Source organism: Hyperolius riggenbachi, chromosome 3 (assembly GCF_040937935.1).
Source record: "Hyperolius riggenbachi isolate aHypRig1 chromosome 3, aHypRig1.pri, whole genome shotgun sequence".
NCBI lineage: Eukaryota > Metazoa > Chordata > Amphibia > Anura > Hyperoliidae > Hyperolius > Hyperolius riggenbachi.
Genome location: NC_090648.1, coordinates 483945332 through 483972669, shown reverse-complemented (window position 1 = coordinate 483972669; position 27338 = coordinate 483945332). Strand labels below are relative to the sequence as shown.

Below are 27338 nucleotides of genomic sequence, written 5' to 3'. Positions count from 1 at the left end.
GTCCACAGCGAGTCCCCTGACCCCGGCGTGCTTCACATTACGCATCCGTGTAAGCCGCTAACCGCACACAAAACCAGATGTGCCTCTGAGTTTAACCTCCACAGACTATAAATCACTTGTCACTTGTGCTGCTTGTGCGCTGGATTAATTCCATCTGTCAGTTCCAAGGGAAAAGTTTTAATTATCGCAGATCTCCACTAATTCTGTACAGCCAGATTCTGGTCAGATAAAGTTCCAGGATGGGGAGGGCACAAACTGCAATCGCTGTACAGCGAAGCCTCCGATTGGCTGTTTTTGCTTAACAAACCTTTTCATGGAATTGTTGCGTAATTCGCTTTAAAATTCGCCTTGTACATTTTAGCAAATTTACATTGAAGTAAACTGCACCAACTTTAGCAGTTAATAGCAAAGCCCCCAGTGGCATAACTACAGTTCATGCCCCCCCCCCAGTGAAACTTTGATGCCCCCCCCTTCATTTTCACAACCCTTCCCTTGCCTCCCCTTGGCACCCTTCACGTCATTGGGGCCCATCTCACAAGGGTCATAAAACACATGTGGCCACCATGATCTTCACACCCATAACAAGTGTCGCCACACAAGCACCTGATCTAAAGTATAGTCCCCCGTAACAGAGGTAAGGAAGGTTAGTAGTTGGGGCCCCCCACAGCTCTGGGCCCCCGGGTGCTGCTCCCCTCTAGTTACTCCCCCAATACATGATATAATCACTACAGTGGCGTAGCTAAGGAGCTATGGGCCCCGGTGCAAGTTTTGCAATGGGGCCCCCCAAGCACTCTATGCATAACAATTGATACGGCGCACCAAAACCTGCCAATGGCAACTACTACAGAGTCAGAGGTGCAAGAAGGGCATGGGGAACAGTATGTTAAGGATTACCACTATTCATAGTTTCTATAGAAGTGATTATTATGAGCACAGGACCAATAGAGAGCTAATACTGCAGTTGAGGGAGGGCCTCTCAGGGCCCCTCTGGCCCAAGGGCCCCGATGCAGTGGCTACCACTGCACCCCCTATTGCTACGCCCCTGAATCACTACATTTGCTAGGTGTGTTTAAGAGAATAGTGGGAACAAGTGGAAAAAAGATCCTTGAAATGGAGGGATCCCATTGGTTAGTGTTATAACCAATAGTATACCCAGACATCAAATTCAAAGATGCTTTTACTGGTGTTCCCCAGTAGTTTAGCGGTGGTAAGTGTGGATGTCGGCGATGCTGTGGGTGTAGGTGCTGGTGGGTGTTGGTGGTGCTGTGGGTGCCAGTGGGGTTACTGTGGGTGCTGGGGAGGGGGGGGGGAGACATGGGGTGGGGGGGGTTGACATGGGGTTCCCCAGTAGTTCAGCGGTGGTAAGTGCGGATGTCGGCGATGCTGTGGGTGGAGGGATGCTGGTGGGTGTTGGCGGTGCCAGTGGGGTTACTGTGGGTGCTGGGGAGGGGGGGGGAGACATGGGGTGTGCCATTCAGCTGGTGGCAGTCATGCGGGGTCCAGGAGGAAAGCCCCTGCAAAAGAATCTTTAGTTGTGCCCCCGAGGCTCCTCATTGGTCCTTTGACAGGAAATCTCCTCAGTGAGGATACCCATTGGTTTGTTAACCTCATTGGCAGTAACCCCGAGTGAGGCTTGGGGTGGAAAAAAGAAGCCAGGAGCGGTAATCCCAAGCCTGACTTGGAGCAGCCACCGGGAGGTATGGGCAGTTAGAACTCACCTCTCCTGGGATCCAGAGGCTCGCTGCCCATCTTCTTCCTGTCCTCAGAGGCTCTCGATCCCACGGGTGAGATTGCCATTTGTCACATGACGGCACTCGGTGATCTCACCATAGGAGTAGATCGCCACCCGGAGGGCAGGAGGGAGAATTGCAGCACTGGATCCCGGGGAGGTGAGTAAGCGCAGGGGCTGCTGCAGGCTCTCCACAGATATGATTTTTTTCTTGCTTTTAGGGTCTAAAAGCTAATGAAAATAATTGCACCGCTTTTAGACCCTAAAATCAGGAAAGAATCATACAGCCAAGAAAGTTAAAAGGACCAATGAGGAGCCCCAGGGACACATTAAAAGAAGCTTTACCAGAGCCTGCTATACCTAAGTATAGAGAGTACCGGCAGCAGGGAGAGACACACCACAGTACTGGCAGCAGGGAGAGACACACCACAGTACCGGCAGCAGGGAGAGACATACCACAGTACTGGCAGCAGGGAGAGACACACCACAGTACTGGCAGCAGGGAGAGACACACCACAGTACTGGCAGCAGGGAGAGACACACCACAGTACTGGCAGCAGGGAGAGACACACCACAGTACCGGCAGCAGGGAGAGACATACCACAGTACTGGCAGCAGGGAGAGACGCACCACAGTACCGGCAGCAGGGAGAGACGCACCACAGTACTGGCAGCAGGGAGAGACACACCACAGTACAGGCAGCAGGGAGAGACACACCACAGTACTGGCAGCAGGGAGAGACACACCACAGTACCGGCAGCAGGGAGAGACACACCACAGTACAGGCAGCAGGGAGAGACACACCACAGTACAGGCAGCAGGGAGAGACACACCACAGTACCGGCAGCAGGGAGAGACACACCACAGTACCGGCAGCAGGGAGAGACATACCACAGTACTGGCAGCAGGGAGAGACACACCACAGTACTGGCAGCAGCCAGAGACACACCACAGTACAGGCAGCAGGGAGAGACACACCACAGTACCGGCAGCAGGGAGAGACACACCACAGTACTGGCAGCAGGGAGAGACACACCACAGTACCGGCAGCAGGGAGAGACACACCACAGTACTGGCAGCAGGGAGAGACACACCACAGTACCGGCAGCAGGGAGAGACACACCACAGTACAGGCAGCAGGGAGAGACACACCACAGTACAGGCAGCAGGGAGAGACACACCACAGTACCGGCAGCAGGGAGAGACACACCACAGTACAGGCAGCAGGGAGAGACACACCACAGTACCGGCAGCATGGAGAGACACACCACAGTACCGGCAGCATGGAGAGACACACCACAGTACTGGCAGCAGGGAGAGACACACCACAGTACCGGCAGCATGGAGAGACACACCACAGTACCGGCAGCAGGGAGAGACACACCACAGTACTGGCAGCATGGAGAGACACACCACAGTACCGGCAGCAGGGAGAGACACACCACAGTACCGGCAGCAGGGAGAGACACACCACAGTACCGGCAGCAGGGAGAGACACACCACAGTACCGGCAGCAGGGAGAGACACACCACAGTACCGGCAGCAGGGAGAGACACACCACAGTACCGGCAGCAGGGAGAGACACACCACAGTACTGGCAGCAGGGAGAGACACCACAGTACTGGCAGCATATAGAGACACACCACAGTACTGGCAGCAGGGAGAGACACACCACAGTACTGGCAGCAGGGAGAGACGCACCACAGTACTGGCAGCAGGGAGAGACACACCACAGTACTAGCAGCAGGGAGAGACACACCACAGTACTGGCAGCATATAGAGACACACCACAGTACTGGCAGCAGGGAGAGACACACCACAGTACTGGCAGCAGGGAGAGACACACCACAGTACCGGCAGCATATAGAGACACACCACAGTACTGGCAGCAGGGAGAGACACACCACAGTACTGGCAGCAGGGAGAGACACACCACAGTACTGGCAGCAGGGAGAGACACACCACAGTACTGGCAGCAGGGAGAGACACACCACAGTACTGGCAGCAGGGAGAGACACACCACAGTACTGGCAGCAGGGAGAGACACACCACAGTACTGGCAGCAGGGAGAGACACACCACAGTACCGGCAGCAGGGAGAGACACACCACAGTACCGGCAGCAGGGAGAGACACACCACAGTGCTGGCAGCAGGGAGAGACACACCACAGTGCCGGCAGCAGGGAGAGACACACCACAGTGCTGGCAGCAGGGAGAGACACACCACAGTACCGGCAGCAGGGAGAGACACACCACAGTACCGGCAGCAGGGAGAGACACACCACAGTACCGGCAGCAGGGAGAGACACACCACAGTACCGGCAGCAGGGAGAGACACACCACAGTACTGGCAGCAGGGAGAGACACACCACAGTACTGGCAGCATATAGAGACACACCACAGTGCTGGCAGCAGGGAGAGACGCACCACAGTACCGGCAGCAGGGAGAGACGCACCACAGTACCGGCAGCAGGGAGAGACGCACCACAGTACCGGCAGCAGGGAGAGACGCACCACAGTACCGGCAGCAGGGAGAGACGCACCACAGTACCGGCAGCAGGGAGAGACGCACCACAGTACCGGCAGCAGGGAGAGACGCACCACAGTACCGGCAGCAGGGAGAGACGCACCACAGTACCGGCAGCAGGGAGAGACCCACCACAGTACCGGCAGCAGGGAGAGACCCACCACAGTACCGGCAGCAGGGAGAGACCCACCACAGTAGCGGCAGCAGGGAGAGACACACCACAGTACCGGCAGCAGGGAGAGACACACCACAGTACCGGCAGCAGGGAGAGACACACCACAGTACCGGCAGCAGGAAGAGACACGTTCAGCATGTGCACAAGTTCATCAAAGATCTTCAATCAAGGTCTAGAGGATATTAATGTGGAACATTTTTGAGGATATTGGCATGGGATCATTCATTAAAGGTAAGTATTTATTCTGAAAGCGGTATCGTCACCATAAAAATCAAATTTCAACAGCAACTGGTCTGAGTGTATTAAGTGATAAAGATGCTAATCCTGCATTCAAAACTTTCCAAACTTTTTCTGCTGGTATGATTTGGAGTTATCACATGCTTAAAGGGATACTGTAGGGGGGTCGGGGGAAAATGAGTTGAACTTACCCGGGGCTTCTAATGGTCCCCCGCAGACATCCTGTGTTGGCGCAGCCACTCACCGATGCTCTGGCCCTGCCTCCAGTTCACTTCTGGAATTTCTGACTTTAAAGTCAGAAAACCACTGCGCCTGCGTTGCCATGTCCTCGATCCCGCTGATGTCACCAAAAGCGCACAGCGCAGGCCCAGTATGGTCTGTGTCTGCGCAATACACTCCTGGTGACATCAGCGGGAACAAGGACACAGCAATGCAGGCGCAGTGGTTTTCTGACTTTAAAGTCAGAAATTCCAGAAGTGAACTGGAGGCGGGGCCGGAGCATTGGGGAGTGGCTGCGCCAACACAGGATGTCTGCAGGGGACCATTAGAAGCCCCGGGTAAGTTCAACTCATTTTCCCCCGACCCCCCTACAGTATCCCTTTAAGGAGCACTGGCCCTTTAGTAGTCAGTGCCAAACAGTTGCATGCTGGGGGTTCTTTTTATCTATAATCTATTCCTCCTCTTCCATTTATTTCCCTGCCTAGCTGCTTATCTGAAACATGATCCTCTGCTCACTTGTGTTTACAAGCAAGGCTGAGGTGACTCAGCGATTGGAGGAGAAAACAAAAAAAAGTAAAGGGCAGAAATGACATCAGGATTTAGCCTCAGCTGTGGGCAAAAGACATGGTTCCCACCAGGAACAGAATTCTCTTCATTTATTATATAACGTTCACTGAAATCAAAACGTGGACAGTACAATACGTGTGTTATGTAAGTAGATCAAGTATTTATCTACTTATAAATGTTTTTTTCCCTGGAATAGTATGGCTGATCCTACTGCTTTAAGAACATTTAAGGACTTTTTTTCATGGTTCCTTTTTTTATTTTAACTTAACCCTTTGTGAAAATGGGTAAGGGGTACATTAGTGCCCATATACCCATTTCACTTGGGGCAGGGGGTCTCTTGTTAAAGGGGACCCCCAGATTCCACTTGCTTATTTTCTTACAAAATTCATTTATAGATTACTTAGTCATTGTTTGTCCATTGTAAAATCTCTCCACTCCCTGATTCTGAAATGTATCACTGGTGGTGGCATCTCTAGTCCTGCCAGGTGATCTGTGCGGAATGTTGGTTACTGAGAGTTCTTCTATGCACAGAGTGAGATATCGCTTGCTTGGCAGTTGGAAAAAGCTGTTATTTCCCACAATGCAATGAGGCTCACAGACAGGAAACGGTCAGGACGACCATGGTTATGACATCACACTGTGGGAGGGGTTTCACCACAATATCAGCCATACAGAAGTTCCTGATGATCCGTTTGTGAAAAGGAATAGATTTCTCATGTAAAAGGGGGTATCAGCTACTGATTGGGATGAAGTTCAATTCTGGGTTAAAGATCCTCTTTAAATTATCTAACAAATTTATTAATTATAGAATGTAATTGCTTTGCTATTAACCGATACATTTGGCGCCACCGACTTCAATGCAATTCACAAAATAGTTTCAGCAAAACTTTGCAAAGCCGTTCGAAGAAATTCTCACGAGACTACCAGAGGTGTTCCCGCTCCCCCCTTAAATGCATACTTCTACACACTGTACACAGACACACACACACACACACACACACACACACACACACACACACACACACACACACACACACACACACACACACACACACACACACACACACACACACACACACACACACACACACACTGTATATACACACACACACACTGTATATATACACACACACACACACACACACACTGTACACACACACACACACACACACACAAACTGTACACACACACACATTGTACACACGCACACAGTACACACACACTGTATACACACACACACTGTACACACACACGGTCCACACACACACACACACACACGGTCCACACACACACGGTCCACACACACTGTACACACACACACACTGTACACACACACTGTACGTACACACTGTACGTACACACTGTACGTACACACTGTACACACACACTATACACACTCTGTACACAGGCACAAACACATACAGACATATCAGCAATGGAACATGCTAGAAAGCTCTTACCATATCTGCGGGGCATAAGCAGCCGGAAATGCACAGGGTCTTCGGACATTCAAACTCGTAGTTCTGGCAGGTTTTGGTGCACTCGATGCCCCGTATGGTCGGATCCTCAGACGAGCACACGACTCTCCTCAGTGGAGGTCGGCAGTTCAAGCTTCGTTTTACTGCAAATGCCAAAATAAACTGTAAACTGGCTCATCTGCATCTAACAATGTGTCTGATAAGAAGTAAAAAAAACTCTGTAAATTCTGGTGACAGTCACATAAGGCTGCAGTACAAGCGCAGCTCATAAGAGTAAGTAAGTTAATAAGAGTGCACATTTTGTAAAGCTCTTTTCTCCCGTAGGACCTAAAGTCTCAGATCAATACGTTGTGATGTCTAGAGGGGAAAAAGTGATATGATCGTAAATGCCAGACTAAACAGGTGGATTTGCCGTGTTAATCTAAACGTGTCCAGGGCTGGACCTGTCTTGATTGGGTGTGGCAAGGCATGTGTCCTTGGGCCCAGTTCACACTGGCACAGATGGAAAACTGATCCGTGTAAAAACTGATCCATGGAACAGATCAGTTTTTAACCACTTCAGCCTTCAGTGTTTTTTCACCTTATGCATCATTTCAGCGCTTCTCCCATTCATTCGCCAATAACTTTATCACTACTTCTCACAATAAAATGATCTATATCTTGTTTTTTTCCGCCACAAGTTAGACTTTCTTTGGTGGTACATTTTGCTAAGAATTGACAACAGATGGCGATCTCACCAGGGGAATCAGAGCCTCCCTCGGAGGAAGAAGAATGGCGGCCGACGTCGGGATCCCCCCGGAGGCGAGTTGAAACGCGCATTGCTCCGCACAGACCTCCCGGTGGCTACTCTGAGTGCAGGACGGGGTTACCGCTCTGAGCTGTGGTTTTTTTCCGTCCTGACCGTAGCTCAGGGTTACCGCCAAGGAGGTTCATTTTATCACCTGAGTTAGGCAAAAAATATCTAAAGCTTGCTGTACAATGATTGATTTTGATCACCCCCCCGCCTGCCAGCCATTGTGCCCCCTTTGTGCACCCCCCAAAAATTTGAAGCTGGAGCCGCCCCTGACAGCTGAGTACCCATTACCATTACGGAGGAGCAGGATCCAGAGGATTCCCTCATCTTTAGTAAGTTTCTGGGGGGGAGGGGGGTTTCCGCCTTGGGTATACTTTTGAGGGCTCAGGCACACAATAAGCACTTTTCTGAGCACTTTTCAGCCATCAGTGCTTTCTGTGAGCTTTTTAAAAAGCCGCTCCTATTGACTTACATTAAAAACGTAATTGCGCAACTGTACTGCAATTTTAATGTAAGTCAATGGGAGCGTTTAAAAAAAAAAGGTTTTAGAGCGCACTGATGGCTAAAAAGCACTCAGAAAACCGCTAATAGTGTGTCTGAGCCCTCAGTCTTCCTCTCAAGAGGACTGGTCACATTAATCTTGACTTGACTGAAAGTGTGTAGCGGGACTTCCTGGTCAGACCACACATGGATCCGCCTCCATCAGGGGACGTGCTGTAATAAATCTCCATGCTTCTGCCTAGGAATGGGGAAAAGTTACTACCTCTGGGACAGCTTGCTACGCAAAGGAGTTCAGCCCATGCAGTAGTAAAATTACTCTTTTATGCTTCCAGAACGATCTGAACTGCTGAGCGCCGACACACGCCCCGAATGTTCCGTTCCTTACCGGCGGACCGTGACAGGCCCGGAACAATCCCTGAATCCTGATATGATTGTTAACCTTATAAAATGATTACAACCAAGGCTGGATGTCAGCTCAGGGTCCCCACGGGTTATATCCACAGCCCAAGACTGCAGAGGGTGAATGAGATGCTAACAATCGCAGCTTAAATGCAAATTTTATGTGCAGCTGTGGCCAAAAGTTTTGAGAATGGCACAAATTTATTAGTATTATTATTTTTAAGTATTTATATAGTGCCCACATCTTCCACAGAGCTGTACAGAGTATATAGTCTAGTCACTTAATTGTCTCATAATCTAATCCCTACCATAGTCTTATGTCTATGTATGTATCATAGTCTAGGGCCAAATTAAGATGGAAGCCAATTAACTTATCTGTATGTTTTTGGGATGTGCGAGGAAACCGGAGTGACCGGAGGAAACCCACACAGACACAGGGAGAACATACAAACTCCATGCAGATAGTGCCCTGGCTGGGATTTGAACCGGGGGCCCAGCACTGCCACTGTGCTGCCCACTACGCCACAAACTACTGGTTTTCAAAAAGTTTGCTGCTATGGCGTTTTTAGATCGTTTTTCAAAAGTTTCAAAGCCTTTTATTGACAATTACATCAGCTTTATGCAAAGAGTTGCAGTGTTGGCCCTTCTTTTTCAAGACCTCTGCAAGTCGCCCTGGCATGCTGTCCATCAACTTCGGGGCCAAATCCTGACTGATGGCAACCCATTCTTTCATAATACATCAGAATTTGTGGGGTTTTGTTTGTCCATCTGCCTCTTGAGGATTGACCACAAATTCTCAATTGGATGGTCTGTGGAGTTTCCTGGTTTAGTTTGGAGTAGTTTCCTGGACACCAAACTTAAATGTTTGTTCCCTGAGCCACTTAGGTATCACTTATGGCACGGCAGCGGCCAGCATAGGGTCGGGTACCCATTTTCATTTTGGGTCAGGTACCTGTAGGTCGGGTTGTGGGTAGTGTGTTGCGTCCATTTGAAAAGGTAGCCTGGAAAAAAGGGCACCTGGTGTAGCCCATAAATGCCAAATTCGGCTACAAAGGGCGCCTGGTGTAGCCGAAAAATCTAATTTTAGTTTATAAATAGGATGCTGTTATAGGCAAAATTTGTTGGGCTATAAATGGGCTCTAGATATAGCTAAGAAAAGTGATTACTATGACCTAACTTCTCCTTAATCTCACACAGAACCCTCCCCTGATGGTGCCTAACTCTAACCCCCCTGGTGGTGCCTAACCTTAACCCCCCTTGTGGTGCCTAACCCTAACCCTTCCCTGGTAGTGCCTAACCCTAAGACAGCCCCTGGTGATTACTATGACCTAACTTCTCCCTACTCTCACACAGACCCCTCCCCAACCCCCCAGGTGGTGCCTAACCCTAAGACCCCCCCCCCCCCCCCCAGGTGGTGCCTAGCCCTAGGACTCCCCTGATGGTGCCTAACCCTAAGACTCCCCAGGTGGTGCCTAACCCTATGTCCCCCCTAGTGGTGTCTAACCTTAACCCCCCTAGTGGTGCCTTACCCTAAGACCCCCCCCCCTTCCCTCCCCTCCACTTGTGATGCCTAATCCCCCCCCCAATCACCCTCGAATCAAAAATCTCGGCTATAAAAATGTGCCCTTTTGTAGCAGAATAAAAAAACCTTATATCTGAAAACCTTGTAGCCAAATAAAAAATATGGGCTACACAGGGGTGCCCTACTGTAGCCAAAAACCTTGTAGCCGAATAAAAAATATGTGCTACAAAGGGGAGCCCTACTGTAGCTGAAAGTAGCCAAATAAAATATGGGCTACCAAGGGCTGCCCGCTTGTAGCCTATATCAGAACTCGGGCGCCCTTTTTCACCACCTTGTGGCCGATATTTGCAGAAATAACATTGATGTAAATGGAGGCGCCCTTTTCATACAGGCAGCTCAGGTGCCCTTTTCAACTGATCCCAGTGTGTTGCAGGAGTGGGCGGCAGAGACCTGTTACAGTTACCTGTCCTGACAGCAGGATTGGCTTCTCCTTCTCCTCTCCTCTGCTGCACTCCCAACATCCTCTTCTGGCTTCCAATCACATGATATAACATGTGATCGTAACCCAGAGGATGGTGTCAGGGTTGCAGCGCCACCTATTGGTGGAAGAGGGTTGATGGAAGAGCCAGTAGACTGTAGCATTGTACAGCAACTGAATTGAGTTACCATAGCGACTGAGCTGCCAGGGAAACGAGCAGTTTAACGGTTTGTGTGAACCAGGCCTCACAGAATTCCTAGCGATTTTAAGAAGCGTTTGGCATCACTCACCTCTGGCGGACTGGCTGTAATATACATCTGGGTAATAGGAGCCGGGGTGGTCATTAGAGATACAATGCATCATTCCTTCCTCGCAGTAACTGGTGGACAAAAAGGGGGGTTACAAACCATTCGAATTACTACATTCATTCTAACACACGCCAGTCATGAATATATTCCTACTTTATTTTGCTCTAGAATACCCAGATAGCTCGTGGTAACCGTGGTGACCCAGAACCACTACTTTTGTACTGGTGCACCCCTCCCTCCTTCCTTCTGCAGAGTCCTGATGAAGCGTAAATGAGAGGCTATTCACCCAGGTCTCGGCATTCCACTGACCAGATCTCCCTTCAGTCAGGGACACCTCTAGTCACTTAATACTGAGGTATCTCTAGCTACTTAAAGAGTAACTCCGACAAAAAATTGAACTTCGTCACAATCAGTAGCTGATACCCCTTTTACATGAGAAATATATTGCTTTTCACAAACAGACCATCAGGGGGTGCTGTATGGCTGATATTGTGGTGAAACCCCTCCCACAAAGAAATTCTGAGTACGTACTCCTGACAGTTTCCTGTCTGTGAACCTTGTTGCACTGTGGGAAATGTTTCCATTTGCCAAAAAAGCAAGCAGCAGCTACATCACCTGCCAGCAGTAAAAATGTCACCATGTGACAAAATGTCAGAATGTAAATCAGGGATTTAAAAGATTTTACAATGGGCAAACACTGACTAAATCATTTATACATAATTATACAGAATGAAGCACTTTTTATTACATTATTTTCACTGGAGTTCCTCTTTAAAGAGAACCCGAGGTGGGTTTCTGCAATCAGTATAGGACACAGAGGCACATTCTGCATTCTATCACCAGCCTCTGTGTCCTTATAGTGTGCCCGGAGGCGTCTTTGTATAAATCTTTTTCAAAGCGTTTCTTTATAAAGAATGAAGGTCATATAGAGAATCCCCCATAAAGAGATGGACTAGCCCAAAACCTGTTGGTCCTGTCAGGTTTCTACTACCTCTGGTAAGTGGCAGCAACATAGGAGAAAAGTAATGTATAGCTCATTTTACTCTGGGAGAAACGTACTTATTTGTAAGTGTTTAGCTACCTATGATGAGCCAGGAAAGTAATGGAGAAGTGGGGCAGCCAGCACACTTGTGGTGCAGTTTGGAGGGGGTTTGTGGGATAGGTTCATGTGAGGTAAATCCGGCCCTGGGTCCAAGCCCTATCCCATATGGCTATATCAATCCATGCCATGCACTGATGAGCACCATAAGTCGAAAACAGGCTGTCTGCATGTTGGGTTGATGTGGCTCTCTAACATGTATAAGTTATTGGCTTGCTACTAAACAGCGGTTCTGGATGGGCCAGTAAAAAAGGGCGCATATGGCTAATGGACTAAAAGGGTGCCGCCATAGACTGCAATGCAAAATATCAGCTATTGGGCGCCCAACAGGAAAAAAGGGCGCCTGAGAAATAGCGGTTACAGGGATCGTGTTATCAAAAGTTTTCGTTTACAGAATAAGGTTTATTACAAATACCGTTTAAAAGTTCGTTTTAACTTTGTGGTTTACTTATTTTTCCGTTTTTAAATTTCGCTTTCAGGGCTGTAACAAGTAAATTATCGTTTACACTTATTTTATCATTTAAAATTCGTTTTCATACGTATAATGCTTAAATATCGTTTTCAACCTTGTTCTCTTGGAAATACGTCGCTTTTGGTATTAACTTTGTTTTTTACATTTATAATGCGTTGATTATAGTTTTCTAATAAATCACTTTTAATATTACCGTTATTTTAAGATTTTTAATGCATACGTGATTGTAAGGCTATCTATTCTAATTTTATATACCTTTTTCTATTTATAATATTATTAATTTGTACGTGATTTTAAAGCTATTTATTCTATTACAAATATATAAATTATTCTATTCATGTTATTTATATTGAAGTATTTGAAGGATTAAATATATTATTGTTTACTGTATATGTGTGTAAGGGTATTTGTGCAGTGGGGAAAGTAAAGGTTAGGCATGACCAGGGGGATGGTTAGGGTTAGGCACGACTAGGGGGATAGTTAGGGTTAGGCACCACCAGGGGGGTGGTTAGGGTTAGGCACCGTCGGGGGAGTGGTTAGGGTTAGGCACCGTCGGGGGGGAGGTTAGGGTTAGGCACCACCGGGGGTGGTGGTTTGGGTTAGGCACCACCCCCCCCCCCCGGTTAGGGTTAGGCACCACCGGGGGGGTGGTTAGGGTTAGGCACCACCGGGGGGGTATTAGGGTTAGGCACTACCTGGGGGGTCTTAGGCTTAGGCACCACTAGGGGGGGTCTAGGGGTTTAGGGATAGGTACAGGGAGGGTTCTGTGTGAGAGTAGGGATAGGGTATAAGTTACAGTACAATATACACCACCAGAGGGGGGTAGTTAGGGTTAGGCACTCACAGGGGGGTCTAGGGGTTAGGGATAGGTACAGAGACAGTTCTGTGTGAGAGTAGGGATAGGTATAGTTACAGTATAATATTTGAGTAATATACACGATTTATTAAATTATGTATATTTACACAAAGGGGGGGGTGCGTCTAGGGGTTAGGGATAGGAGAGAGCCAACAGTTAGGTATAATTGCAGTAAAACACCTGTAAAATCTACCATTGTATTACTATGCTTAATACAAGTGTAAATATCGTTTTTTGGTACTAGACACTATTTGACATTTATATATTTATAGACGGTATTTGCCGTTTCATTTCCGTTTATTTAACCGATTTAGCACTATATTTTCGCTTATAAGCTATAAACGAAAAATATTGTTTCTACATTACAACTTATAATTTCGCCTATATCCCGCACCCTTTTTCCAGGCGCCCTTTTTTGATACACGCGTTCTGGATGAGTGCCTGGCTTTTACAGTGATGCATCATGGGAAACCACAGCTGCTCACTTAGAGCTGAATTATTACAAACACCTAGGGGTTGATTCACTATAACAAATAGCGTGCCTTATCAGAGCTAACACGCCTTATCAGAGTTAACATGCCTTATCAGTGTAGCATAGCGAGCGCTAGGTACTTATGCCTGCTAATTGGCAATGACGAGAGCTCCACTCGTCCTGCCCTGAGCCCCTGCGGGTCCAATCACTTTAAAGGACATTATCCCCCGCACTTTGATTGGCCCAATAGGCTGCCTGACACTTGATAGGAAACTTGACAGGCAGCCTATTGGGCCAATCAAAGCGGCAGCAGGACAGCCAGGCAACTGGTATTGTTCAAAAGGAAATAAATGTGGCAGCCTCCATATCACTCTCACTTCAAGTGTCCTTCAAACATTGTTTCTACAGCGAGTTCTCAAATTAGCTCTAGTTTCTGCTTCATGCATAGTATTCTTTGTAAAACAAAAATGCGGGTAAAAGTATAGTAATTGTTCTGTGTATTTTGTGATGCATTTTTGTTGTCACCTTCTTGCCAGTAGATGGTGCAGTTTCATTACAATCTGTGTCTGATGAAAAACCACAGTATAAAGTATTGAGGAAACAAAATACTACATAATTATATATACCGGTAATAGTAATGGTATATCCTTATACATCATTATTAACAAAAGACAGTTACAAGCAGGGTTTATTAATCTTGTCAGAGCTTCTTCTATAAAAAAGTTAGCGTAAAAGATTTTTCAGCTCCACTCCCAAAAGCCACATCTGGTTGGTTGGGTCATTCTGTCAATATCTTGGGCAGAGGTGACACAGTGGGGGGGGGGGGGGGGCAGAGGTGGTGCAGAGTGGGACACTGAGGCACAGGGGAGCAAAGGTGGCACAGAGGAGGACACTGAAGGCACAGGGGGACACAGAGAGGTACAGGGAACAGAGGTAGCACAGTGTTCCGAATAACTGGACAGATTCAGGTTAAGAAGACACCTACAACTTTTTCATGGTTAAAAAAAAAAAGAACAAAACTTACAGGTCCCTATCTCATTCATTAAGCAGGGACTACCTTTAGTCTAAAGTGTGTACACAGCTATACTGTAGATTCATAAGACCGGGATAAAAACAGTAAAAAAAAATTTCTTTTTGTACTTTTTTTATTTTTCTGAAAGGATTGTGGACTTTCTGGGAGAAAAAATCTATGTAGCTACTTACCACATGGAATGATGGTTGGAGAAGACATCGTCGCGTTGGAAGACCTCTCCGTCGTAGTAGCACGGACCTCGCTTTTTGGCACACATTCGTTGAACTCGTTGGTGTAGAGTCCAGGGGGGCAGTAGCACCCCTCCATGCAGGAATCTTTGCAGTTGGGGTCTGCGTGGGACAGGGAGCGGCAGGTGTGGTTGCAGGGGTTTCCGCACTCCCGGTAGGACCTTCCCCTCTGAACATATCATGGCTGTAGGGGGAAAACATAAAAAATATGCAATTCCATTGTTTGAGTTTCCTAGAAGCAGCCCCCCCCCCAATAGCCCCCCCCCCCCCGCAACACTTTGCTGCACCATCCAGCCCCCCCCCACCCCCCCCCGAATTTAGTGACGAGCACAAATTTTGCATAAACATAATTCTGCTTCGAAATTTGGTAGTAGGATATGAATTCAAAATTTCGGGAAAAATCGTAATTAGTTTAGTCTGTAATTGTAATCATTCGTAATTTCACGTAAATTTTGCATAATTTTGTGCCGACTTTAGTGGTTTATAGCAACATGCTATTGCAATCAAAATTGCTACATGTTAAGGAGAATTGTGGGTACAATGCAAAAAAATAATTTTTCAAAAAGACCTTGCAGTTTTTGAGAAAATCGATTTTAAATATGAAAAGGAAAAATTGCATTTAATTTTGAACTTCAAAAAACATTTTCCTTTGCATTTTAAAATTAATTTTCTCAAAAACTGCAAGGTCTTTTTGAAATAATTTTTTTGACTTGTACCCGCTATTCTCCTTAAAGGGAACCAGAGACGAAGCACCCTTGTGTATTTTACCATATATATCAGTGGGAATATTAGAGAAAACACTTACCATGCTCTCTGTTTCATCCTCACTGCTAAAAGTGTCTGTTATCAGCTGTGATAAGAATCCGGACTGAGCATTCAGTCTGGCTTTGCAGGGAATAATTATAGCTGAGTCATTATAGCAGAGCCACAAGGGGGCAGGCTTGGGCTTGAAAAGACACCAAAGAAGACAGACTCAGCTATAATCTTTTCGTAGCAAAGCTAGACTGAGTGCTCAGTCGGGGATTCTTATCAGAGGTGATAACAGTCAGATTAAACAGAGAACAATGAAACAAAGAGCAGATTAGGTGTTTACTGTCATGTTCCCACTGATTTATAAGGTAAAATACAAGAGGGTGCTTCATCTCTGGTTCTCTTTAATATTTATAGCAATTTTGGTTGCAATAGCATGAATGGGGGCTTTGCAATTCGCCACTAAAATTGTCATGGAATTACAGGAAAATTATGTGAAATTACGAATGAATGTACACAACCATGAATTTACAAATCATAATTACGTATGAGCCTAATTGCAAAAATGTATGCGAAATTTCGTGTAATCGTAATTAGCTGATTACGTTCATTACTACCCCAATGTTCCCACCCCTTCCCTTGCCTCCCCTTGGTGACCCTCACAGCCTGGAGGTCCATCTCACAAGGCTCATATAACAAGTGTGGCCATCATGATCTTCACACCCATAACAAGTGTAGCCACAAACACACCTGACCTGAGTATAGTCCCCTGTATCGTAGGAAGGGAAGGTGAGTAGTTTGGGCCCCCACAGCTCTGGGCCCCCTGCGACCACAAGGGCTGCTCCCCTCTAGTTACACCACTGCCTAGGATCTATTTTAATAGCCACTATTCAAAATGTAATAACCTATTTAAGATGTGTGTGATATGCTATTGATTGTCAGACTCTGCTATGATTTGAGGAAGAAGCATCGAAACGCCTGTGCGTTATCATTATGCAGACCTGTTTTCTACTCATGTCTTTTTAACAAGAGCTATAAATAAAGAAACTTGACCATTTGATGGTGCGGACCTTTGATGACTGCTGATAATTCCCTGTGACTCCAGGGGTGGTCTCTGCACATCTAACCCATTGGTGCGACAACGCTGGTTCTATTGACCTAGGCTGTTTATCTATGCATAATTCTCCTCCCAGAGAATTCTGGGAGGCCAGGGGGTTGATGCATGAAATCACCATACTATTGACATGCACAGACAAGCACACTGCAATATTACCCCTGCCATTGGCGCTGTGCATTGGGAGTTACGCTATTAGCATGAACCATGGTACTCGATTAGCAGGACTGTTGCTATGGTAACGTACACTGCTAATGAGAATTACCGTTAGTAGTGCGCGTTATCGTAGCAACAGTCACACTAGTCGAGTAACGCGGATCGCGCTTATAGTGTAACTCACAGTACACAGTGCCGATAGTAAGGGTGATATTGCCGTATGCTTGTCTGTGCACGGCAACATTACCGGCATTTCAAGCATTAACTCCTAGATGTTGTTTCTGCTGACTTCGGAACACACAGTACAAAAACATTCCTCAGTGATGCACCTGACAGAACTAAAGAAGTTGCCTGGTGTGATAAATTTAAGGATCTTAATCGAGAAGAAATGGGCTGGCTTAATAATTTTCAAAGTAATTCTGTTAAAAATAAGCAATTTTATTCAATAATCATTAAAGTTTCTTTTTAAAGCAAACCTGAGGAATAAATTAAAGCGGTATACAACCCTGACATAATATTCAATAAAAACATGTTTTCCAACTTTTTATATGCCGTACGGTTATCATATTTGCTTTTGTGCATAAGTATTATTATTCATTTAGAAATTATACGTTCCCAAAGTACACTTTTTTTTGCTCTAGGAGCTGACTGCATTTTATTTATAACTGCTTTATTCATGTTTTAATGTATGCAGAAATGCTTTCTGACTGTCTGTCTGTGTTCAGGAGAGCCTGCAGTGTCAGAGAAGTGGTTATTTACATTCCTCACTTGATACAATTAAACACAAGATAATATTATCTCAAGTTTGGATGCAGCCAGCTTTGCTGGCAGGGAGCTTCTAATGCTGGGAATACACGTTACTTTTTTGCATTCGATTCTCCGCGCGATCTATTAGCCATTCGATTCACTGCTTGATTCTCTTATCTTCCACTCGTTTTCTTATCTTTTTTCCATTCACTTCTATGAGAAATCGAGCGGAACAGAATAGAGCAGAGAATCGGACATGTCGGAATTTTATCATCAAAGGCATCTATCGGAACGATTCCTCGCAAAAAACGTAACGTGTATTCCCAGCACAAGTCCTGTGCGTAACCCTTTGAATGCTGTTCTAGTAAAAAAAAAAATGCCTATGGTCCTGAAGTGGTTAAAAAGTTATTTCTGCTTTGTTTTATAGCTTACAAGACAGAGTGTGGGTTTTAAACTGCAACTGTGACAGTGTGATGCAACGTTACAAACAAAGCTATATAACTGAAAATACAAATATGAGAGACTTATCTTTGCTACTAATGTTCTATTCCTTATCCGTACTATACATACAATCCTTTAGATTGTAAGCTTGCAAGGGCAGGGCTTTCTCCCCTTTTTGTGTCTTGGAAGTCATTATACATTTTATCATGTTACTTTTATCACTGTCATTACCTATTTTGTATTCTGTATTTTGTATCATGTTTTGTATTTTGTCACTAATTGTGTATCTTGTATATTGGTGTACACCATTGTCTGTATTATTATTATGTAACCCATGCTTATCTCCTACTTTGTACAGCGCCACGGAATATGTTGGCGATTTATAAATTAATAATAATAATTATATCATAAGTTCCATAGATCACACTTACGGCACTCGATGAGCACGCCCTTCCTAGAGCAGGCGGAGGCGTAGCTGGCGATGGCTGAACACAGGCATTCCTTCCCATTGGAGCAGCTGCACACGTCGTACCGGCAGTTCTTCAGATACGGGAGGGGGCTGACCTTATGGTGACACGGCTCAAAGAGGGCGTCCATGAGGGCGGAGCAAACGTCTTCTGCAAACCTGGCTGCAGGGGGCGCAATAGACAGACAGGGCATGTCAGCTGAGTGATCTCTGGTTTATGGACAAGACATTCCCGTAGCCATTAAAAAGAATTGTTCCATACTAAGGGCCGACAATTGGATACTAATAATTGTGAGTTGATGCAACACTTGAGATGAGCAATTTTATGCAGCTTGGAACTGGACCAATGAAATGAAACAATTGCAAAAATGTGCATCAACTTGAAATGATAAGCATGTCGGTCATCCCTGTTATCTAAATGAGCATGCATTACTATGCAAGAGCCAGATTACCCAGACCTATACCCCAAAAGGACCCCCCCCCCCCCCCCCCAAACCATCCATCAATCATGCCTGTGCTGCTGGGCTATATTCTTTGACACCAACCTACAGTTTGCATAATGGTTAATAAAGCAGGTCTCAAGAGCAAAGTCCTCGGACCTGGTAAAGAGCAGGGCCGGCGCTACCATAGAGGCAGAGGAGGCAGCTGCCCCAGGGCCCCAGAGCTTGTAGGGGCCCCCAGTGGCTACAAGAGGAAAAAAAATTCAAATCGGCCTTATAGTTTTTGAGAAAATCGATTTTAAAGTTTCAAAGGAAAAAAATACACATTTAAAAACCTGCCGACTTTAATGGTTGATAGCAAATCCACCTTAAATGCTAGAAACCCTACATTTGCAGGATATGTTAAGGAGATCATTAGGAATAAGCGGAAAAAACAATTTTTCAAAAAGACCTTATAGTTTTTGAGAAAATCGATTTTAACGTTTCGAAGGAAAAAAGTATACTTTTAAATGCGGTAAATGTCTTTTTTAGTAGCAAACCCAACGGTAGTGTAATTTTACATGCATCAAACGAAAGCGCAATACATTTCCTGACGGGGTTTCCAGGGGGTCTATACGCAGCCACAGCGCTTTGGCCAGGGATCGCTATACAGACGCAATATGGCTGTATGAAGATCCCTGGCATTTTTTTCTATTTTCCCAATTTTTTTTTATGTTTAGAGTGTGGGAATTAAAAAAAAAAATGATGTGGGGTCCCCCCTCCTGAAACTTTTAAACTCCTTGTCCCCCATGCAGGCTGGGATAGCCAGAATGTGGAGCTCCGACCGATTGGGACTTCACACCCTGACTATACCAGCTGCAAAAAAGGTCCTTTAATGCCAATTTTTGTTCCGGGGTATATGTTGGGGGGCCCCCTAGGTTTATTTTGCCCTGGGGCCCCATTGTTGCTTAAACCGGCCCTGGTAAAGAGAGTGGGTCAATGAGATGCTAATAGTTTCAAAACTATGCTTGTTCAGGGGCTATGGCCTAAATTATTAGAGGCACAGGATCAGCAGGACAGCCAAGCAATGTGCATTTTTTTAAATGATACAAATACGGCAGCCTCCATATTCCTCCCAGGTTTCCTTTAAAGCTGGATTGTCAGCCACAAAATCAAATTCCATTTACCCACTGCTCTGTGTTTATTATGTGGTCTACATGCAGTCTGCATGGCAAGCATTCCAATATAATTGTAATTGTTTCTACTGTAATGAATCTTATCTCAGTCAGCCTGGCTCCTTTCTGGTACATTGGTGGGGAGAAGGAAGCTTGTTATTTTCCCATAGCTCCCAAGTGTCCCTCTTTTGGAGGGACAGTCCCTCTTTGGGAGCCCTGTCCCTCTGTCCTCCTCATTTGTCCCTCCTCTACTAAAAAATGTGTTTGACTCTAAACTTTAATCTCATCCTTTACATTGATATATTTCTTATTTTCAAATGTTAATATGAAGGAAAAATGAACCAGGATAGAAAGGCCCAGTGTGATTTGTATTATGAAATAACATATTTTGTTATGAAACCTTTATGGGATGCGTAACTAGAGGTGTGTCAGGGGTGTGGTAGGGGCCTGGCTTAAGTGTCCCTCTTTCTCATCTCAAAAAGTTGGGAGGTATGTTTTCCCTCCCACATTCCTGCTCCTCACTGATTGGCTGTGGGCATTTCAATGTAACAGGCTGAGGCTGAAAAGGGAAGTACACCTCACCCCTCTGCAGAAGCTGCTAAAATATGATCTATGCTGTGCTCACATGTGCTTACAAAGGAAGCTAGATATGACAGTGAAGTTTCTAGGAGAAAAAAAAAGAGTAAGGGAGGAAATGATGTCCGGATTGGCTTCAGTCAGAGGCAGTAAAGATGGAAAATGCCTGCAACAGTTTTCTTTTTATTTTATACATAAAATTAACTGAAATCAAAACGTGGACAGTACAATACATATGTTATGTAAATAGAACAAGTATTTATCTACATATACATATTTGTTTTTTTTCTGGGATAGTATGGTTGTCCCTGCTGCTTAAAGAATACCCCAACTGAAATGTGACATAATGAGATAGACATGTGTATGTACAGTGCCTAACACACAGAAAACTATGCTGTGTTCTCTTTTTTATTTTTATGCCTGAAAGAGTTACATATAAGGTATGCAAGTGGCTGACTCAATCCTGACTCAGACAGGAAGTGACTACAGTGTGACCCTCACTGATAAGTAAATCCAACTATAAAACACTTTCCTAGCAGAAAATGGCTTCTGAGAGCAAGAAAGAGGTAAAAAAGGGGAATTTCTTATCAGTGAGGGTCACACTGTAATCACTTCCTGTCTGAGTCAGGACTGAGTCAGCCACTTACATACCTGATATTTAACTCTTTCAGGCAGAGAAAGAAAAAAAGGAACACAGCATAGTTATCTGTGTGCTAGGCACTGTACATACACATGTCTATCTCATTATGTCACATTTCAGTTGGGGTATCCTTTAACTCTCAGATGGTCTGACTGTGCACACATAGGGTACAGCATTCCCCTCCTCTGTGTATGGAATGATTTCCCGGTCATTACTGAGTGTTGTGCTAATATCTGCCAGATGTAAGAGCCGAGACCTTGGCAATACATCCATCTGATGAACACATGCTGGCTTCTGTCTGTAATGATGAGTGACGTGTGCTACAGCAAGGATCCTGAGTTCATATCCTTTGTGAAATGACACAATGTCCTGCGATAGACTCTTCAGCATATTTCATTCTATAGGTTATCGTCAACAACCAGTTTTTTCCTAGACAGAGTCCGGTGCACGACAGCAGCTGACAGGTGGTAAATCCTCAGCCTATGAAAGAGGCAACCAATGCAAACCGTATGCAGCCTCGATCTGAAAATCAGATTGCTCATGTTTTTCGGATCACAACAGCATCGCAATTAAATGTAAATTGTGGTTCTGTTTTTCCCTGCGATTCGGCAATTTAAACTATTTTCCCCAATTTTTTTTTTCCTCTCGTTGGCAATCGTGTTTCTTAGTAGAAAAGGGCCCTTAAAATGAACCAGAGACGAAGCACCCTCATGTATTTTACCATATATATCAGTGGGGACATTAGAGAAAACATCTACCCTGCTCTCTGTTTCATCCTTCACTGCTCAGCCTGCTTGTTAGCAGCCCTGATAAAATCCCCGACTGAGCAGTCAGGCCTGGTGCACACTGACCGGTTTTGGAAGCGTTCCGCAAACCGCTTCCGCCTGTGAAAACACTTGGCTAATGTATCTCAATGGGATGGTGCACACCGGCGGTTTGAGGTTTTTAGCAAACCGCAAACGTGCCTCCTGCTGCAAGTTTGCGGTTTGCAGAAGCGTTTCTGCCTCAATGTAACGTATAGGAAAAACGCAAACCGCTGTGGAAAACGCTACATCAGAGCGGTTTGCCAGGCGTTTTTGTTACAGAAGCTGTTCAGTAACAGCTTTACTGTAACAATATTTGTAATCTGCTACACAAAAACGCTCCAAAAAAAGCTAGGCATGTTTAGAAAACGTCTCTAAACATGCCTAGAATGGCTCTGAAATCTGCTCCAAAAACCGCTAGTGTTTTGAGGATCTGCTAGCGGTTTTGGTGTGCACTGGGCCTCAGTCTGGCTTTGCTCAGGAATCATTTTAGCTGAGTCTGTCTACTCTGATGTCTTTCCCCTTTCTGTATACTTGCAGTATCACAGAGAGCTGTGATGAGATGAGAGGAGCTGCTAACGTAAACATTTTTTAAAATCTATATTTGTAAGCCATAAGAGGCTTTTAGAAATGGTGATTTCATTTTGCACAAAGCCCACTAAATAATATGCTTTTTTGATGAACTGTGTTTTGCATGGAGTTTTAGTAAAAAAAACACACAAAACGGCATACCAAAGAGGCGTAAATACCAGGTATAGTATTATTTTGTAAAATCTATCGGGGATATGTTTATTTTGTGCTAAAGCGTTCATCTCTGGTTTCCTTTAAGCCGGGTACACACTTCAATTATGACTGGCCAATTGCTGACCAGTTTGGCCACCTCCATGTAGTATGAAAGGTCCATGTAGAATGAAAGCTTACCTTCAAAATCTGTTCCTAGTATTCAGTATCTTTTGGCCCTTCTACTACATGCAGGTGGTCAAATTGGTCAGTGATTGGCCAATCATAAATGAGGGCTCATTTCCACTATAGCGAATCCGCATGCGTTGTCCGCATGCGGATTCGCACAGCCAATACAAGTGGATGGGCCTGTTTCCACTTGTGTGTTGTGCAGAGCGTTTTTGTGTGCAGGGAAAATCTGCACGGCAGAGCCGTCAGAATTCGCTCCCCGCACACCGCTAAGCGAATCGCATACAATGTATCTAATAGGGAAATCGCATGTGGTTTTGGCATGCGTTTTTCCCCGCAATTTCGCATGCGATTTCGCATAGGAGGTAAGGTTAATTTACACAGGCAGTGACATGGTTAAAATCGCCCACCTACTACCCTATGCGAAATCGCGGGAAAAAACGCATGCAAAATCGCACCCGCATGCGATTTCATCTGCGGTGATTTCCCGGCGATTCCGCACCGCACAAGTGGAAATGCAGCCTGAAAGTGTTGACTAGGCTTTAGGGTGCTTACACACATGCAATTATGATTGGCCAATCGCTGACCAATTTGACCACCTCCATGTAGTATTAAGGTGGCCATACACTGGTCGATTTGCCATCAGATTCGACCAACAGATAGATCCCTCTCTGATCGAATCTGATCAGAGAGGGATCGTATGGCTACCTTTACAGCAAACAGATTGTGAACCGATTTCAGCCTGAAACCGTTCACAATCTGTTGTGGTGGTGGTGCTGCTGCTGCCCCCGCCCAGCCCGCATACATTACCTGCTCCGCCGGCGCGACTGCAGTCTCCCGGTCACCGCTGCTCTGTCTGCGCTCTGGTCTCCAGGTCCGGCATGCCTCACTTCTTCTAGCCCGGCAGGAAGTTTAAACAGTAGAGGGCGCTTTCGCATGCGAAATCGCGGGGAAATCCGCATGGGGAAACGCAGCCGCATGCGGTTTCTTCAGCGGTGGAATCCAGGCGATTCCGCACCATACTACACTGAGGTGGTAAAATTGGCTAATCATTATCCAATAAAAAGTGGATGTGTGTTTTTAGCTTTAAGCCTCTTTCACAGTGGGACGGTGCGTTTTATGCGACGTTAAAGTCACACAACGAGCCCCTAACGTAGCGCATGTAGGTTATGAAATTGGACGTTATTTTGCACTGCGTTATGTATCTCTTGGTGCGCCGTTTTGGTCACATACTGATGGAACGAAAACGGTGCATGCGTTACATTTAAAAAAAACAAACATTACTGAGCATGTGCAACACACATAACGCAGCAAATGTATTGCTAAACGCACAGCATGCAGCACTTTCTAAATATTGCTACACGTTACACACAACGCAACGTGTGCACTGTGAATGTCGCACAGACTTTGTATTGCTGTGCGTTAGTCTGCGTTGGAACATTTTCTAACGTGCGACTTTAACGTCCCGCTGTGAAAGAGTCCTTAGGGAATGGAACAAGGCCGCAAGTCAAAATGTTCAACTGAAAACAATTCCACAGAACGTTCATTTGATGATCAAATTTATGTTGGATCCAGAATTATGGGTGGTCGATGAGATGCAAATAATTTTCAGTTGATGCAGCATTATGCAAATTTTGTATGTAAATTTATGCAGCATGAACATGAATCAAATCCTGCTGAGGTAATATTTTGCTGAGGTCCATTTTCAAGCTGCATACATTTGCATACAAAAAATTGCAAAATCCAGCATGAACTTGAAATTATTTGCACCTCATTGGCTATCCCTACCCAGAATCCTCTATCACGGTCACCTCGTTTGGGGTTGAGAATGCAGGGATCCGTGTCTTGCTTCAGTAAATCCTCGCAGTCACCGTCCACTTTCCAAGAGTTTGCGAAGTCCTCCACGCTCGCTTCAACCAATCCCGACAGGGATAAGAAGTCGTCTCTCTGGTTCCCGTTATAATTTCCGCAAAGGCCGCTGGTGGAATCCGCATACGTTGGAGCCAACTGAAAAACGGGGAATTAAGGCCATATTAGAATAGAGGAACTGAAGTGTTTTCACATTGTTAGTGAAAATAGAGCTGTGCGCCCCCCTCCTCACCTGCCTCAATGTCATTCAGTAAAGTAGGTTCCCTAGCATGCCCCTAGATCTGGCACCCATCAGAGGCGTAGCTATGGGGGGGCTAGGGGGACATATGTCCCTGCTGCAGCACTGTGATGGCGCTCAGCATGGACATGCGAGTGAGAGGCAGCTCGCTGGCCCCTCCTTCTCTCCCTCCCTCTGCAGAGGAGTGCAGAAGGATTAACAGCCGCAGAAAAATTCGGGCACATGTGGCTATCTAAAGGGGGCACATCTGGCTATAGGGGGGAAGAGGGACACATCTGGCTATCTTAAGGGGGACACATTTGGCTCTCTATAGAGGGGCACATCTGGCTATCCATAGAGGGGCACATCTGGCTATCCATAGAGGGGCACATCTGGCTATAGGGGGGAAGAGGGACACATCTGGCTATCTAAAGGAGGGCACATTGGCTATTTAAAGGGGGGCTCATTTGGCTATCTGAATGGGGAAAGGGGGAACATTTGATTATCTAAATTGGGGGAAGGGGTGCACATATGGCTATAGGGGGAAAAGGGACACATCTGGCTATCTTAAGGGGGACACATTTGGCTATCTAAAAGGGGGCACATCTGGCTATCCATAGAGGGGCACATCTGGCTATCCATAGAGGGGCACATCTGGCTATAGGGGAGAAGAGGGATACATCTGGCTATCTAAAGGGGAGCACATCTGGCTATCCATAGAGGGGCACATCTGGCTATAGAGGGGAAGAGGGATACATCTGGCTATCTAAAGGAGAGCACATCTGGCTATCCATAAAGGGGCACATCTGGCTATAGGGGAGAAGAGGGATACATCTGGCTATCTAAAGGGGAGCACATCTGGCTATCCATAAAGGGGCACATCTGGCTATAGGGGAGAAGAGGGATACATCTGGCTATCTAAAGGAGGGCACATTGGCTATTTAAAGGGGGGTTCATCTGGCTATCTGAATGGGGGAAAGGGGAACATTTGATTATCTAAATTGGGGGACGGGGCGCACATATGGCTATCTATAGGGGAGAAGGGGGCACATCTAAACAGCTTTTGTACATTTGACCCATGACCACGACCACATTCTGATGTGTGGCCACTACCATTTTGTTCAGGAGGGGGGGGGGGGGCACAAAAACTGTCTTTGTCCCTGGGTGCTGAAAACCCTAGCTATGCCTCTGGCACCCATCTGCCCACATGTCTCCCCTGCTGGTAGTACAGCATTATGTGACACACCCCCACAGGGTCGGATCTATGTACAATGATCTAGCCCCTGGGAGGGATGTAACATTCCAGTATATGCTCTTCCAATAGGCTCCCTGGAAAAGACATGTAAGCAGTTTTACCAGGCTTCAATGAAAAACAAAGAAATCAAGACTTTATGGAGGGGGAGGGGGTGGAGGGAGAGAAGGAGGCAGGGTCGGTGCTCAGTTATATTTTTGCATTAAAGCAAATCTAAACTAGAAATTATGAGATAATTGTATCTATGGTAGTAATGATAAATATAACTTTCCTGGAGTCTCACATTGTAATTTTCAATTTAAGGGGCTGTAGCATACCAGCCATGTCTGTGTGACATAAAATCTGCTTCATTCAGCTTCCACAGAGAGAAATAATTACCTTTTGAACTTTTCATCACTATCAAGCCTTTAGGAGTATTTATTCAGCCAGATTAAAATGATTTGACTTTTATTTACTTTTCAGGAGGGTATCAACAATCAAGCTGCTGGTTAGGTAACTAGTTAGCCTCGTGCCCTCATTGCAAGTGCCCTCAATGCATCATGTGAACAGCACAAAAGTGTGACTTTCTGGATATTGATTTTCATGGGATCAGTTTTTTTTTTTAGTTTTGGATTGTAAGGTTTGGTTGCACTTGAGGCTCCCCCCATTGTATATATGTGTGTGTTTGGAGATGGGGAGAGGTGTGTTCTAGATGGGGGGAGTGGTTATGTCAT

The 27338-nt window shown here is 45.8% G+C and overlaps 1 protein-coding gene across 1 annotated transcript in view; it reads right to left on the bottom strand.

Moving 5' to 3' along the window:
- VWF (von Willebrand factor) overlaps positions 1–27338 on the bottom strand; it is a 297479-nt gene that overhangs the window by 182803 nt on the left and 87338 nt on the right. The window contains 9 exon segments of the mRNA XM_068278128.1: positions 6914–7074; positions 10915–11003; positions 15035–15101; positions 15104–15260; positions 15961–15972; positions 16021–16037; positions 17641–17651; positions 18736–18928; positions 25099–25294. Coding sequence (XP_068134229.1) covers positions 6914–7074; positions 10915–11003; positions 15035–15101; positions 15104–15260; positions 15961–15972; positions 16021–16037; positions 17641–17651; positions 18736–18928; positions 25099–25294 — 903 coding nt within the window.